The sequence below is a fragment of the Diceros bicornis genome, chromosome 28 (genome assembly GCF_020826845.1).
Source record: "Diceros bicornis minor isolate mBicDic1 chromosome 28, mDicBic1.mat.cur, whole genome shotgun sequence".
NCBI lineage: Eukaryota > Metazoa > Chordata > Mammalia > Perissodactyla > Rhinocerotidae > Diceros > Diceros bicornis.
In genome coordinates this window covers 37,930,207-37,946,241 of record NC_080767.1, presented here as the reverse complement: position 1 = coordinate 37,946,241, position 16,035 = coordinate 37,930,207, and the positions used below count along the sequence as shown (strand labels likewise).

The window sequence follows — 16,035 nt, the reverse complement described above, 5'->3', positions numbered from 1 at the left end:
GCACTTAATGCCACAGAACTGTGCACTTAAAAATGGTTAAAATGGTCAATGTTATGTTATATATTTTTTACCACCATTTAAAAAAATGCTTTCAAAAAACCCCAGAAACCGGACAGGAGATTGTTTTTGAATCCAAAGGGGACATGGGCAAGGCTGAGTCTGATGTGAGTCTATGTGAATAGCCAGAAATTTCCTCCTCTGAAACTCCTCTAATCTTTGATCTTTATGTCTGGGAATCACAGGAATGTCAGAGCTTGAAGGAAAGGCCCTTTAGGATCTCTCGGTGCCATGTTCTCATGTCCTTCTAACTTTTAGCTGCAAACCCATTATTCAAACACAGTCCCAAGCAGAAGCCCAGCATACAGATAGACAGCCCAAGCCCTGCTGCGGGGAGCAGAGGCCCCTCTACAAACCCTGGGCTCCACCAAGAAGACCCTAAAATGCCAAGCTGGTTCAACACACCAGTTTGACAGATGGGAAGACTGAGGCCCAGGAGGGAAGTGCCTTGCCCAAGGCGAGTCAGACCAGCATCTGGATCTCCCATCTCTGCTCCAGGTTGCCTCTCAGGGCCTTTGGCAAAGTGACCCAGTGCTTGCCAGAGCACGAAAGGGCCCACGCAGGTTCGAGGTGCCATGGCCAAGGAGGAAAGTCTGGGTTCTCACCATGGCTCCGCGGTGTGCCCAAGCAGAAAAGGGCTATTCTGGGGTGAGTCTCCCATCGGCAAACCCCTGATGTCCTGTTGTCAGGGGATGTGTGTCAAAGCCCCACCTAGAGACCAGGCGCTGATACGATTACAATGTGCCACAAAAGAGCCTGTGCCGTGTCACTTGTGTGCTCACAGCTCTTGGGCAACCTCTGCTGTCTTGATGCAGCTGTGATCTTTTGGGGGGAAATGGCCTCCCCGGCAGGAAAACACCGACGTCCCAAATTTACGCCCCAGGCCCAAACCCTCAACTCCCTGGGCAGTCCCTCAGGCCTTCAGTGGCCTATTGCTACTCCTATAAATACAGTTCAAACAGGCTCTACCCTCCGTCTCTGCAGTGTGGCTAGGAGCCACGACCAGAGAGGGGCAGGAAGACTGCTGGGGGTGGAGACAGCTGGACGGCCGAGAAAAGCCACTGCTGACAGATGAGAACAGGGGCATGGAAAATCCACGAGAAGCAGACACAAGAGCTCGGCACGGGAGTCAGGCCACTCATGTGGGGGCAGCATGGTGCCACAAACAGTGGCTCTGATGGGCCCAGGCCATGGGAAGGCCCAACGGTTCAGCAGTCTGTTGACAAAGACAGATGTGTGCAGACCTCTGGAAATACCTGCCTCCAAAATGGCAGAAATAACCACAACATGAGCGGCAAGTTTTCAGCTATCCTGGAAACTTTATCACCAAGAATAAAGTAATTCCCCAAGAGCCACGTAAAGCAAGACACTGACAACAGTGAACTGGTCTCCTCCCCCGGCTTGTTACCAGGAACTCAATATCTACTGGATTGGAAACAGGCCTTCTAATTATTAGCTTTGCCACCTTTTGGAAAAACCCCAAAACTTTCAAAGCCTGTCCTCCTGTTGGCACAGACAGTCGCAACAGTGCCATCCTGGGCGGGCCACTCAGGACCCCTCCTCATTTTCAGCTCCCAGGAAACTTGGCGGCCTCCCTGCTTTCCCGTCCCGGGCTGGGCCAGCTGGGGGCGCTGTCCAAGGTGTACTTGCAGGGCTGGGACTGGAGACCAGAAGTCCCACACAACTTATACCTTTACAGACAGTAGCCAGCTCAGCTTTGCGGTGTGACCTCGGCCAGCCTCAGCCCCCTCTCTGAGCCCCAGGCAACCTGTCTGGAAAACCAAGAAGGTTGCAAGTGTCGGCTGCTCTAACCTTCTAACGTCCACCAAGACCCGCCTGAAGGTAAGTACCCAGACACACGGGCCCCTTGGTGTGGCGTGCAGACTGATGGTTTTGTCTCTAGAACACGGTAGCCACAGCCCCAGCATCACCTCCAAACAGTCCAGAGAGGGGACAACACCGGTGGTGTGCAGGGCGTGTGGAGGACATCTATACTCTCCAGCGAGGAAGAGGATGACTTGCCCACAAGCACCGCCCTGCTGGCCCATCCCAGCCATTCCCCAGGAAGAGCAGAGAGTGCCTGGTGGGCAGAGCTGCCCCTCCTGAGTCCTCAGAACCAGCCTCGCGGCTGTCAACCCTCCGTGGCACCGGAGGAAGAGTCGTGGGCAAGAAGAAAACCCACAGGCACGAAACACGCCAGCACAATTAATATTCCTGCTCCTTTTCTTAGAAGGTGTTAAAGTTAATTGTGCCTGATTGAAAAGCTTGTTTTCAGGTTGCTGCTGTTGTGTGTGTGTGTGTGCGTGTGTGTGTATTTTAAAGATCTTCCCTCTCCTTTCCACGGGGTTATAGGGTACAGATGATTTCTGTGTATTTCTTCTGGAAAAAAATGACTTTAAAAAAACCAGTGACAGAAACCTGATGCTAAAAGACTATGGATTTGGGGCTTTTGACAGTCGGCATACAAACCACTGCGCAAAAAGAAGGAGGAAATGACAGCTGAGTCTCGGTGTCGCCGTGGAAGAGACAACAGACATCTTTGGAATGACACGCACAGCGGCTCCAAGTGTCTATTTTCATCTCCCCGTGTTTACAGGAAAAAGACAGAGGTGTCAGCGGTTCTCTGTGGAGCAGCTTCAATCACACCATAATTACTGCCAGGGCGGCGGGGGGGAGAGTGAGGAGCTGGGGGGGCGCCGGGGGTGGGGGGCGGTGGGGGGAGAGTGGACTGAGGAGGAAGAGGTGGAGACCAAAACAGATGCTGCTGCTTAAATTCTTCTCATCTGCTCCTGAGGCTGCCAAGTTAGCCCGGATGGAGCGATTTGGCAGAACTGAGTGGGTTCCACCAACTTAGCCGGGGGTCGGGGGTGGAAGTGGGGGTCAGGGTACCTGGACCAGAGGCTCTGGTCCTTTGGGAAGGCAGTACCCAGAACGGGGGATTTGGAAAGGCCGGGGGAAGGGAGGCTGGCTGGGGCCCAAGGGCTCCCCTCTTAGGTACCAGGGCCAAGGATAGAGGTGGTTGCCATGGTGACAGGGAGGCAAGTCATTGTGGGTCTCTAGCCGTCCTCTCTTTTCCTGGTGCCCTGCAGGCCCCACCCTGGGAATCAGGGTAGGCCTCTGGGAGAGCTAACACCTTTGCTTCACAGATCTCCCTCCACTTTCCATCTGGAACATTCCACCTGAGCAGATCCTCTGGGAGGCCTGGACAGGTGGATAAGTGAGTGGGCAGCCCTTGTTCCTTCTTAGCCAGAAAGTGGAGAAGTGAGGAGGAAGTGAGAGTGAGGGGGAGAGTGGGAGAGAGATGGAAGGGTGGAGGGAGAGGAAGAAGAGCTTTGGCTATGGAGGAGGAGGAGGAAGAGGCTGGCGGGCAGGGGTGAGACCCGGAGGGGCAGGGCTGGGAGGAGAGGAGTCACCCAGCGGCTGGAGAAGGAGGGAAGGTGAGTGGAAGGACAAGCCCTGGCTCCTTCCTGGCTGCCCTCCTGCCTGCCGGCCCCCCCTTCTCCTCCCCACTGATTTCATTTACTTCACTTAATTAGCCCCCCTCCGGAGTTAAAAAGATAATGTGATAATGACAGTGTGAACAGCCACAATACAGGAGAGCTACTCAGTCTGCAGCTTCCCCAGCCCCTGCCCCCTGACCCCATGGCCCCTGCGCTGCTGACCGGGCTACCCTGGACCCAGGGCCTAGCACTGCCCAGCTCCCTACCCATCCATCCCTGCCCCCTGGAAAAAAAAACAAGCCCTTAACGAATTTCAATTACGAGCTTTGTAAAATCAATACAAATGACATTTTTCCTTGTACACCAAGATACAGACAATAGCGCCTTCCTGCTCTGCCCTCAATGTAATTGACAATTAGCAGCTTCTCCCATCACTGGCGACTTAATAAAAACCTCGTCCGTGGGGGAATCCACAATGCCCTCATTTATTGCCCCCGCTTTCTTTCTCACAACAAATTACGGGGAGTAGAGAAATAAAAACAAGATATCAACCGAAAATTACCAAGCAACTTTCTTTTCTCACCCCCAAACCCAAGAAAATAGGCAAGTTCGAACTTCCAGAGGGAGATGGCGAGATCAACAGTCTGCCCCACCGTTGAGAGCTGGAGCTGCAGAGAGGGAAAGCAACTTGCCTAAGGTCACACAGCAAGTTCTTGGAGTCAGAATCCTGGTTGTCTTCCTGAAAGACTGTACAACTCTCAGACTAAATTCTGCGCTTTTCGGGGACAGCCCCCCACAGGCACACACAGAACCTGGGCCGAGGGAAGGCTGTGTTCTAGGAAACTTTTCCTGGGGGACGTGGGGGTAAGAAGCTGAGGGAGTCGGAACAGACTGCTAACCTCGAGGCTCTGATCTTCAGTGGTGGTGACACCCTCAGTTCTGGGGAAAAGGTAGAAAGTCTTCTGTCCAGGCACAGCGCCCACTATGGGTCAAGAGCTCTATGTATTTGATCCACACAGCAACCCATTTCACAGATGAGGAAGTCAAGGCCCGGAGAGGCCAAGTTGCTTTCCCAACGGTGAAGGAGCCAAGATGGAGACTCAAATACAGCACCAAAGCCTGGACCCTCTACCCTGGCTCTTAAATGTGCCTCCTCCAGGTCTCCAGGGGCTCGGCCCCCAGACAACCCGCCACCGAAGCAGCCACCTGGGATGCCTCCTATATTCTCTCCCACGGCCCTGGAATGCCCCTGCTCTATCCTCTCGATTCTACATTCCACTAGTTGAAGCCTATTCTCTTGCCATCTCCTCCAGGATGCCTTCCCAGAATGGCCCAGTCCATGCCTGTATCACTACCTCCTTCAGCTCAAGTTTGCTGTCCCTACCCAGCAGGATGCCATTTCACAGGGTGACCTCAGGCCAGTCCTTATCTTTCCAATAAGGGAAGGCAATTCATTTTCACCACAAGTGCCAATCCTGATCAACTGGTAGTGACTGCCTGCAGCACTGAGACACATCCACAATCAATTAGTGATGCCTACCACAGGCACAGGAAGGGCACAACAGCAGGTGCCGTAGTGGACATCTCTGAGCCACACTGACAGCTCCCAGAGGGCAGAGGCTGCCTCTGCCCTTTCAGCATCCCCCAGGGGCCCACACCATTCACGGAGCACATCCCCTGCTATACACGGGCTAGAACCTGGACCCTCAACTCCAGAATTCAAGCTCTCAGCCCTCCACTCCATGCCTCCCTGGGTTGGGGGGTCAGTCCTGGCCCTGCCACCAATGAGCCTGTGACTTTGAGCCTTGGTGTCCCCGTCTGCAAAATGAGGGTGCTGGTCTCTGGCTCCCCAAGGTCCCTCTGAGGTCTGCCGTGGATGGTTACATTGTGCTGGCTCCCAAGGGCAGACAGAGACAAAGGCACGTTTAAGCAGATGTTAATACAGGTGAGAGACAAAGGTAAGCCAGGATAAAGGAGCAGCTAATTGGTAAGATTGTTCTCGACAAGGCCTTCCCGAGGGAGTTTCAATTAGGTTGTTTCTCTCGGATAATAGCTGCTTCGAGGAGGAAAAAAACCACACGGAAGAGGCAAAGCGGCTGCTTCCCTCCCCTCCTCCCCGCGCTGTTGGAGAGAAATCCGAACAGGTCAGAGCCAGAATGATTGACTCCCACCCCTCAGCCTACACTACACTTGGGGAAACTGAGGCCCGGAGGTGACAAGCCCAAAGTGGTTGGGCAAGGCAGGGCAACCCTGGGGTGAGAACCCGGGCCTCCTGCCTCCGGGTCCAGCGCCCCTCTCTGACAGCTGAAATCTGCTCCCTTTGGATTTTAGAATCTTAGTAAAAAGGTCCTGAGGACAAAGGGCCCGACCTTGGCCTGGTTTTAAGTGGTTCTGTTATTTTTTTAAATTGACCCCCCAAGCAAAGCGATTTGAACACCTGCCAAAACAGCGGGCCCCAACACCATCACCAGTAGTCAAAAATTCAGGTACCCAGTTCAGGGGCTCTAACTGCTGAAAGCTTGCCCCCTCCCTCTGAGAGCTCCGAAGAACATTCGTTTATCACAGACCAGCACTGCTTTATCCCAGATGCACAGGGACATGAGATCCCCTTGTATGCGGAAACTGAGTCCCGAAGGGGAGGGGTCGAGATGGCCCAGGGGGTAACTGACAAAGTGCATCATGGGGCTCTGGTTACTAAGAGAAGACAGAGAGACCAACCTCTCCTCCCTCCCGGCCCAGCCAGAGGCAGATACGGCCAGGCAGCCTAGAGGCCAGCCAAAGTGGCAGCCACTCCATACGGAGGCAGAGGCCTGCTCATCCCTGGAAAACGGGCCCCGGGTGCCATGCCTGATCCTGGGACAGGCCCTCAGGCCCTGGGGGCTCACGGCGCCCTTGCAGCCCATAGCACCCCCAACCCCGCCCCGGCACGATTCTCCCCTGCCCGGCCGGCCGGCCTCCTCAATGCAGACCTAATGACCATGAAATCGGGCCTGGATGGCCCGCCGCCAAACCTGGCCGATCCACCCCGGGCGCAGAGAGGACCTCCGGGCCTGGCCCTGGCCTCCTCTCTCCTCTGAGCCTTCCCTGGACCCCCAGGCTCCTCTCTGCTGGTGGCACGGCTCTTCTCATAATACCCTAGGAAGTTGGTGGCAAAAGGCCTCACTTCACAGGGGGGAAACTGAGTCTGACGGGGAGAAGGGACTTGCCCAAAGTCACCCCTATGGCGTGGAGTAGCACCCGAATGGGACAGGGATCTCAGGGGTCCCTGGGGTCTCTGGGAGCCGAGGAGCAGCCCCGAGGGGGGAGAGCAGACTCACCTCGGGACTTCATCCCGATGAAGCGGTTCTCCACGATGTCGATGCGGCCCACGCCGTGCTTGCCCCTGTGGGGAGAACAGAGTCATATGCTGCCACAGGCTTGGAGTCACATGCCACCCACCAGGCTGCCGCAGCTTGGGCATAGCTGTGCCCACCCAGAGCCACATGCAGGGCATCAGGCACCATCTCAGGACCCAAGACTCAGAGGACATCTGAGCCAGGTCACCTGGTCCAGCTGCCCATTGCACAAGTGGGGAAACTGAGGCCCAGAGAGGAAAGGGATTGCCAGGTCACACAGTGAGTTCAATTTGCAACTTGTTCCCTCTGTCCTGGGGCCTTGTGTGGCACCAGCCCTAACCACCGCTCATCTTTCCTTCTACCCTGGACTCAGATCCAGGCGAGGGCGCTTGGAGGCTCCAGCTGGACCATCCCTAGGGGGCTGCAGACCCCCTGGGGTTGTTACCTTCTGAGGCTGAGGGCCAATCAGGAGACCCCGTGCCTATGGGGCTGTGCCAAGGCTGCCTGCAGGACGCAGGCCTGTCCTCCTCGGCCCCTACACCTCGGGCTGTGACCACCGGCCACAATGGCCCGGGCCAGTGCTCGCCCGACGTGGGGGTTTCCCAGGAGGCTGAGCAGGGCTGCGGGCACTCACGCGACTTCGTTCAGGTACAGGAAGAGCTCCAAGGCCGTGTGGTGGGTGGTGCCGTCCTTGACATTGGTCACCTTCATGGGGACCCCTAGGGCGGGAGGAGAGGGCAGTGGGCCTGCGGGCCGGAGCTCCGCAGAGGAGCCTGTGCCTGCCGCCCCGCCCTCCCCTCCTCCTGCAACGCCTTAAATGGATGTGACAGATATGGAGTCCAAGTGACTCCCTGCAAAGCCCTGTGCAGGTTGAGGCCTGCCGGGGGGAGAGAAGGGGCGAGAACGCCCCCAGAATGAAAGGGAAAACGCAATAAAAACGCTCTCCCCCACCCTTCCCATTCTCTTTGCCCCTTTTGCATTTAGGGGCTGTGAAATTGGAACCAGGCCCTGAACTAATTGAATTTCACGCTCCACCATTGTCTTACGCCCGGAGCACCTTCTGTCCCACCAGTTACCCGGGGGCCGCCTGGCCGAGGTGCGCCTGAGCTCACACACATACACACACACACTCACAGGCCCCTGCCACGTCTGTCAGGCGGACCCCCGCACCCCCAACCCTGCACCCCAGGCCCGCACGCAGCCATCTGATTGATGGGGGTGAAGCGGTGCCCACTCCAGCAGGCGAGGTGTCGGAGGGGTCCGAGAATTCTGAGACGTCAGGGCTGGAGTGGCAGGAGGGCAGGAGGGAGGTGGCCGCGGCTCGGGGCAGGAAGGGCGCAGTCGAGGGGGGTGGTGGCGGGAGGGGGGGGGTGGTGGGTGGGTTCGGGGTTGACTTTGAATAGCAAGGGGCACTTTCTCGAGCGGTGTGAAATGAGCAATAAATGTATTAGGGGGCTAACAAGAGAGCTGTAACAGTGACAAAGAAAAGCTGTTCAAAGTTGGCGGCTAATCCCCCACCCATCTGCCCAGCTCATTACCATGTCGCCGGCGATCGGGTGCCAGTCAGGGCTCAATAGCGGCTTTCGAGTCTTTATTAGCGGGGCGCCGCTCGGAGGGCTTCACTCAAGGCGCTGTCAGCCCCGCCATTCTTAACCCCCATTTCCAGGGGTTTTATAACTTGGTTGTAAATTGCTATTAAATGTAAGTCTGCCCAATAATGAACCTTAAGCCCCTCTAGCCACCCCCGCCTCTCCCCTCTCCCTTTCTCTCCCTCCCCGGTCCTATTATGGCCTCTGGCTTGGACGGGGCCTGCCTGGAGAGGAGCTGACATTGTTGGTGCTGCTGCCGGAGAAAGCCTCTTAGCCTTTAAAATAGTTAATAATTAGATTAAAACTTCAAATAAATTAACTAGAGGGTGAATGGGGAGTGGTCGGGGGAGGGCTCCTCCTGGCTACTTTTTTTTTTCCAGACAGTGCCCAGATCATTAAAATGGATCACGTCTCCTCTCTGGCTCAGCCCTTGGGCTACCCTATTGCTGGAGGAAAGGCTGCCAGAGCCTTGTGTCCGGGACCTTCCGCTGCCTCCTGCTCGCCTCCCTCCCACCCTCACTCGGGCTCCTGGGGGATCTGCTGGAGGTGCTGCTGGGTGCGCCCCACCGTCTTCTCAGCGATGAGGCCCGAAAAGGTCCCCCGCCCTTGAACCAGGCCTGGGTCAGACAGAGCGGGCACTTAGAGCTCCAGCTGGCTGTAGGGGCCTCAGACCACGGGCCCTTTGGTTCCCAAGTGGTGTGAAATTCAAGGATTTGAACAGATGGGGGCACGCAATGAAGATGCCCACGGGCTTAGCCAGGCTCTTGGGAAAGGCCAGGAAGAGGCGGATTATTAAAGTACTAACAGCCTCTATTTCTCACAGTCTCATTCCACGCACCATACTTGGCACTTGTGAACATCATTTCTGTGGCTCATTTTATAGGTGAGTGAGCCTGAGGCCCAGAGGGGTGAAAATGGTTGTCAAGGTCACACCAGCACGAGAGAGAGCAGGGATCTGAACCTCGGCTTCCCTGACCCTGATCCTTGGTCTCTGAGGCGCCCTGGGAAAAGCCAAGCTTCAGAGCTCTCTCTCTGTTCCCTGCTCCAGCCCAGGCAGCCGCCTTCTGGATGGAGGGGCCAGCCTCTCTGCATGGGCTTGGGATGCCCTCATGCCCCCTCTCAGTTCCTCCAGCTCCTGCCCAGCCCCACCTCCTCTAGGAAGCCCCCCTGATTTCTGCAGCCTCCTGGAAAGGTCCTCTCCTTGGACACCCCAAGCCCTCACTCTGAGCCTGGTCCTGCTCTCCCCATTACCAGGCACACCTTGCCTTCCCCTCTGTCCTCCAGGGCAAGAGGTGGCCCTGGCGCCAGGCTGGAGGCTGGGCACAAAGGCCAGGCCAGCAATTGCTTCTTGCTGATAGCAGCGAAGAGGAGGAGAGCACAACACCCCCACTGCCAAGGGAGCAAGAGAGGCAGCAGCTTTGAACTCGGGGACAGGGGTGGGTAGGACATCCAACAGCTAAGTGGGACTAGCTGAGGGGCCTGAGGCCGGCTCTTTAAGATCTGCCATTTACCAAGCACCTCCTCGGGGCTGGGCCCTGTGCTGGATCCTTCCCATACAGATCTCGTTCTACACCCTGAAAACACCAGTGCTCTTTTAACTCCAGTGTACAGATGAGGAAACCGAGGCCCAGGAAAGTGGAGTGACTTTCCCAAAGTCACTGCTTAGGGACTGGAATGCTCTCTCTCTGGACCCGGTGCCCATGAGCTCATGTGACCAGCAGTCAAGTGCTTTCCTCTCAAGCCTGGAGGCTTCCACGGGTCATGCCATGGGGGAAGGGGATGGCTGGGAACCCCTGAAGCCCCTGTCTGAACTCCGGCTTCCAGGAATGCAGAGGGATGCAGAGGGCTTGTGCCCAGGATCCTGGGCGAGGGGAAAGGAGCCCCAGAGTTCACTGCCTCGAGCCACAAGAGGTGGGTACCTACCTTGCTTGAACTCGATCTCAAGGATGTCAGGGCTGTTGGGAGCTTTGGCCGGGTCCTGGGTCTTCGTGTAGAGGTTTGGAGGTGCTTGGTTCTGATGAAAGACGAAAGAGGTTGGAGGATGGGGTGTCCTGGGCCAAGCCATGCCATGCCACCCCTGGACACCCTGCACCCCAGCTCCTGCAGAGATCTGCACCCCTCTCCAGGACCAGGGGGCTGCAGCACGTGCCACCGGCTGGCACAGTCCAGCAGCCTCCCAGCCCCCCGCCTGGAGCCAGCCCCGCTTGCCAGGGGCCTGGGAAACAAAGGGCTCAAGAAATCAGACTATTTTTCCCCTCAACTTGATCTCATCTTTTCCTTCGACGCCCCCACAGCTGGAGGTAGAATAGCAGGAGAGGAACAAGTCAGGCAGGAAAAGTGCGACTTCGGAGGAGCGAGGCGGCGTTCGGCGGGCTGCCCGGGAGCAGGCGCGCACGCTCTCGCAGGCGCCGGGAATTGGGGTTTATTCTGCGCTGACCGCAAATTAATGACTACGCGTGACCCCAGCAGGTGCTCCAGCGGGCAGAGCCCTCCCCGGGGTCCCCGAGGTTAATACTCACAGGGAGAAAAGAGAAGAGCCAAGCAAAAACCCATTTGAAAACACATCAACCTTTATGTATATTTTTTCTTGGGCGTGTTGGGAAATGGGCCTCTCGTCTTGATGCAGCGGTGGAGGGGCCGCTGGCTGCCTGGAACTCTTAGAACTCCCTCCCACCTCTTGAGGCCCCGGCCCCCTAGGCTGCAGCTTGGACCCTTGCCACGGTGGGGATGGGGCCTCTGGGGCCTGACTGCTGAAGTCCCTCCTGTGGGCATCCTGGGCCCAGCTGGTGGTGTCACCTGCTCACATCCTGGGATGTGTAGTCCCTTAAATCTGTGCTTTCAAAGCCCTGCAAACATTCACATGTCACTTTCCATCTGCAATTGCTTTTTCTTTGCAGCGGCCCTGTTTGGTAAGAAGGTCAAGGGCTGTTAGCCCATCTACAGATGAAGATATAGAGGCTGAGGGGGAGGGGCCGTTCTGTGCGGCATGGACCCCACGGCACAGGGCAGGGACCCCCCCGAGGCCCTCAGCAAATGTGTGTTGGATTTTAGAGGGGTGGAAAAGACCCCCAGAGCCTGGAGTCAAGACCTCAGGGTGCAAGGCCTTGGGCAAGCTGCTCCACCTCCTGGAGCCTCGGTTTCCTCATCTGTGAAATGGGCGACATGATGCCTGCCCTCGACTCTGTTACAATTTAAGCGTATGGACAGTTTTTGTGTCTTTTGCTGGATGTGAAAATCACCCAAGGAAATGTCCAGAAGGCCAGGTGCCAGCTGTCACCTGCTCTGCAGGTGGGAAGGACAGCTGGTAGAACCTCCTGGTGATGCTCCCCTCTGAAAAGAGCCCCTCCAGGAAAGGTGGGGCCACCAGAAGTGCCTCCGTCCCTCCACCTGCAGTCACTTTGCCTGCTGGATCTACATTAGGGAGACCAACCATCCCGGTTCCCACACCCCGAGAAACCCCTCGGTCCTGGGCAAACTGGGACAGCTGACCCTGCCAGCAATACTTCTGAGCTCAGACGGGGCCTGAGATGGCGCCCCCACACCTCCAAAGTGCTGTGTGACTCGGGCCAGCTGCCTCCCTTCATCTGTATCCATTTGTGCAGCAGGAACAAGGACCCAGAACCGACCTCAGAGATACACCCAAGGAAGAGGAAGGTCGTTAAGGACCCCCAGCCTGATGCCTCCATGGACCAGAGAGAAAACCAAGGCCAAAGAAGCAGCTTGTCCAAACCATACTGCCATCTCCACAGCTGTGGGAGCCAGCCCCAGACTCTGGACTCCCTGTCCAGTGCTCTTTCCATCTCCCCACACTGTTTCCCAGCTGCTTTAGCAACCTGAGTGTTGGGAAACAGCGTGAGGAATGTGGCCAGAGAGGGCCAGCATCGTAAGCCACGGGGAGGACATCAGGGCTGGTTTCAACCACTGCCTTCCCTGGGCACAGACAGGCCCAAGGCCATCCTCAGCCAACAGGCACAGTGAAACAGGGCTTGGGACTTCTGGGTGACTGACACAACTCTGAAGCCCCTTCCCCACCTGCCCAGGGCGGCTCACGGACCCCCCAGCCCAGGCTGAACTCAAACCAGGGTGCCTGAGCTGGGGACCCCAGTCCTCCACCCAAGCCCACCACCTCCCACCTCCACCTGCACAGTGTCTGACCCTCCTTTTCAATCTGGTGCTTGTCACCTTCTCCCACCACACTTCTTAACGGAGTCCCAAACAGGATGAGAAGGAGAGAGGCGGTGGGAAGACCCCGCAGGACAGCGTCCCCGAGACGCCGCGGTGGAGGTCAGAGACAGCTGTCGGCGGCTTCCGACACCCTGACAGTGCCGATTAAATAAAATAACTAAATAGAAATAAAGTGACATTTGTTTTGCATTCTAAGGTGGCTCAGCCTGCCTTCTTTTTACTCTCCATCCTAAAAGCACAGTTCAAATGACAAATAGTTTGTTGCCGAGTATCAATACCATCTATTTATCCACCCCAGTGGGAGGCCTCACTTCCAATGTCATATGGGGGGGGGTTGAGGGGGAGGGAAGAGAGTGAAGGAAAAAAGAGAGAGAGAGGGAGTAGGGGGGGTGGGGGGAGAGGGCGAAAGAAAGCATGAAACAGGGCCGGGAAGGAGAAATTGGAAGCAAATGGCCCATGAACTAAACCATGATGCAGAGGCATGATCGATGCTGCAAATGGTTTATTCATCCATCAGATATGGCGGGCCGGCGACTGAATGAACTCTTTCACTGTGGGCCGTATGAAGTTAAAGCAAGTAAATTTCTATCTTTCTTCGCATTAGCTGCCTCATTGCCCCTCAATCAGCCCTCACGGAGGCAGAAAATGGCTCCGCCATCTGCCTGCAAACCCTCCCTTCCGCGGGTCTCCGGGCTTTTTTTGGAGAGGGGGAGGGGGCACCGGTTCCCGTAAGCTCTGTCTCCCCGGCTCCTGGGGTGCAGCGTTTCTCCACTGTGGAGGGTGCACCCCGGCCCCTAGCTGCTGCCTCCTCGTTCCTGGGATCTAGGGGTGGCGATAGGAGGACCACCTACCCCCACGCACATGAGATCCAGAGATGCAAGGGTGTATAGTGGCGGGGAGGCCCCTGGCAGGCACAGGTGCCCACAGGGCAGGCCGGGAAAGCCGGCCCCTGGGTTCCTCGGCCCGGCCTCACACTTCCCCATGGGAATGCTTCCCCTCCACTGACACCCCGCCCAGCCTTTCCTGCCTGACAAGAGTGATTCTGAGAGGACCTTGGCCCCTTCCTCCCAAAAGAATCTTAGCCGGCCTGAGGATGGAGGGCAGGACCCCCGGCTCCATGACTGAGGCCATGCCCTGTGCCAGGGACAGGCCAAGCGCTTTCGATGATCCAGGAGGGAAGTGCTGTGGTTTCCCACTGCATGAGGAATCAGAGGCTCAGAGAGGCTGGGTGACTGGCCCACGGTTGCACAGCCATAGAGGCAGAGTCAGGATTCAGACCTGGGTTTCGCATCTCTGGGACCTGAGCATTAACCCTCCTGCCTTGATGGTGGCAGAATCCTTAAAAAGACACTCTCTAGCATGTACTTATCCATCCACTGCCCTCATAAGACAGGATCCCTGAGAGATGGGGAGACCTGCTCATGGTCACACAGCGACCTGTACCCCAGCACTTCGCGGGGTGACTTCCCCTCTGGCCTCGGCTCTGCTGCCCCAGTCCTGAGGTGAGAGCCACAGGCGGCTTGAGAAGGCGTGGGAGAGGTTTCCCAGCATGCTCCGGGCCCAGCAGGCCAGGAGGACATCCCGCCAGCAAACCACTCTGCTCAGCTCAGCCTCTCCCGCCCCCTGGGTGCTGACTGACTGGCTAATCAGGGGTGGCTGGCCCGAGTGTCGTGGGGTCAGCGGAGCATGAACTGGAAAAACCTGTGGCCAGCAGGCAGCAGCCCCGTGGGGCCATCAGTTCCCAGGGGGCAAGGGTGTGGGCTCTCTTGAGTGACACGGCTGTGCCCAGTGGAGTGAGCAGGGAGCGGGAGCAGGCGTGGGCAGTGGGGGAACCACAGAGGCCAGAGGGCCAGCTCCCGCAATGGGGTGACTCTCATGGAGCAGCTGGTGCCCTGGGGCAAGTCACTTCTCCTGGCCTCGGTTTCCTTACCCACAAAATGAGGCTGCTCACAGCTGGGAGCCGAGGAAGGTGAGCCGGGAGAAGGCTAACCCCAGGCCTGGGCACAGAAACCGTCACTGGTCCGTGTTATATTATCGCCAGCGTGGCCCCTGTGCGGGAGCCATCCTGGGACCCCTGCCCGGCAGGGCTCCAGCTCTCCCCACCCTCCCCAAGCCACCCGGGCATCCTCCCCTCCAGCTGGCCTTCTAGGATCCCCAGGCTCAGCTGCCCGAGCACCCCCCAGCACTCTTCTTCTCTAACAGCAGACGGGCAGCCCACCCCACCCCCAAACCAGCCGCCCGCCCCGGTGTGGGGCTGAGCCAGGGAATGGAGACACATTCCCTCCGGGACAAAGAGATTTTTCTCTTCCCAGGATAGATTTCGCCCTGCCTCCCCCATCTCCCACGGTGGGCAGGGGGAGACACAAAGGGAAACCCCCCAGGGAGAGAAATCCTAAACTTCAAATGGGGCCAAGGCCCAGCCCGGCAGGCCCAGGAGGCTGGGGACGGGGATCAGGGCAGCCTGCCGCGGGTGGGCGCGGAGCACACACCAGACAAATGGGTCCTGAGGCTCGAGTCTGTGCCACCTCCCCTCCCCCGACAGCGGCAGCCTCGGCCTGAGAGCTGGTGGGCACAGGCTGGGCCCTCCCACGAGCGCCTCATCCGCCTAATTGCTTCTTTATTGTCTCACAATCACACTCGCTCTCTGCCGCCCTGAAATATTTCCTTCCCCTATTCATCCCAGTGGCAATTAGAAAAAGAGCGCCAGGGAAGGGGGGGTCTTAAAACGCAGTGCGGAGTGGGCAGGCGAGGGGGCCCGGTGGCGAGGGTCGGGGAACACAGGCAGGGCTCGGCCCCAGCCCCACGCCCGGCCCCCGTGAAATTTCAAATTAGGCTACAAACACATCAGCCGGCATCGGCGCGGAACAGCTACCACCACAGACGGCGGCTTGGAGGAGATGGGGGATTACCTTGGGGTTCTCCAGGATCCCAGCCTCGTAGCTGCAGGGGGAGAGGGAAGACGGGGGTCAGTTGGGGAGGGCAGAGGGACACAGCTATGCCATGCACACTCCCCACCCCCCCAACGCAAGTCCAGTCTGTCCTTTTCTCTCTGCCCAACAACTGCTGCCAACCCTGCCTGGAACATTCTGGGCCCACCACGGTTGCCTGCAGGAACTGCAGGCTGCATGGAAGGGCCCGGGGCATTTCCTTTAGTCTTCTGGGGCACAGCCCCGAGCTCCACATCTGGGGGGACTTTGCACATGCTGTTCCTTCTGCTTTAAATGCTCTTCCCCACACCCTGGCTATGTCTCTTCATCCTTGAGGTTTTAACTGCGAATGCCACTTCCTCAGGGAAGCCCTCCCTGATAACCCAGTTGATGCCAGGCGCCCATTGTCTCCCCCCAGCACTCAGCAGAGCTGCAACGAGAGCTGTGAATGAGTTGAGTAAGAGATGGTCTGTCCTCCCCGAGGCCCCCCAGGCTCTGTAAG

The 16,035-nt window shown here is 57.5% G+C and overlaps 1 protein-coding gene across 5 annotated transcripts in view; it reads right to left on the bottom strand.

The window, feature by feature from the left end:
* The window catches only part of ASS1 (argininosuccinate synthase 1), a 54,372-nt gene that overhangs the window by 14,025 nt on the left and 24,312 nt on the right, over positions 1–16,035 (bottom strand). For all 5 annotated transcript variants that reach the window (XM_058524297.1, XM_058524293.1, XM_058524296.1 and 2 more), the window contains 4 exons: positions 15,516–15,546; positions 10,345–10,435; positions 7,467–7,551; positions 6,815–6,879 (listed from right to left, as the gene is read on the bottom strand). In XM_058524297.1, the coding sequence (XP_058380280.1) occupies positions 6,815–6,879; positions 7,467–7,551; positions 10,345–10,435; positions 15,516–15,546 (272 nt within the window). The remainder of the gene's footprint in view (positions 1–6,814; positions 6,880–7,466; positions 7,552–10,344; positions 10,436–15,515; positions 15,547–16,035) is intronic.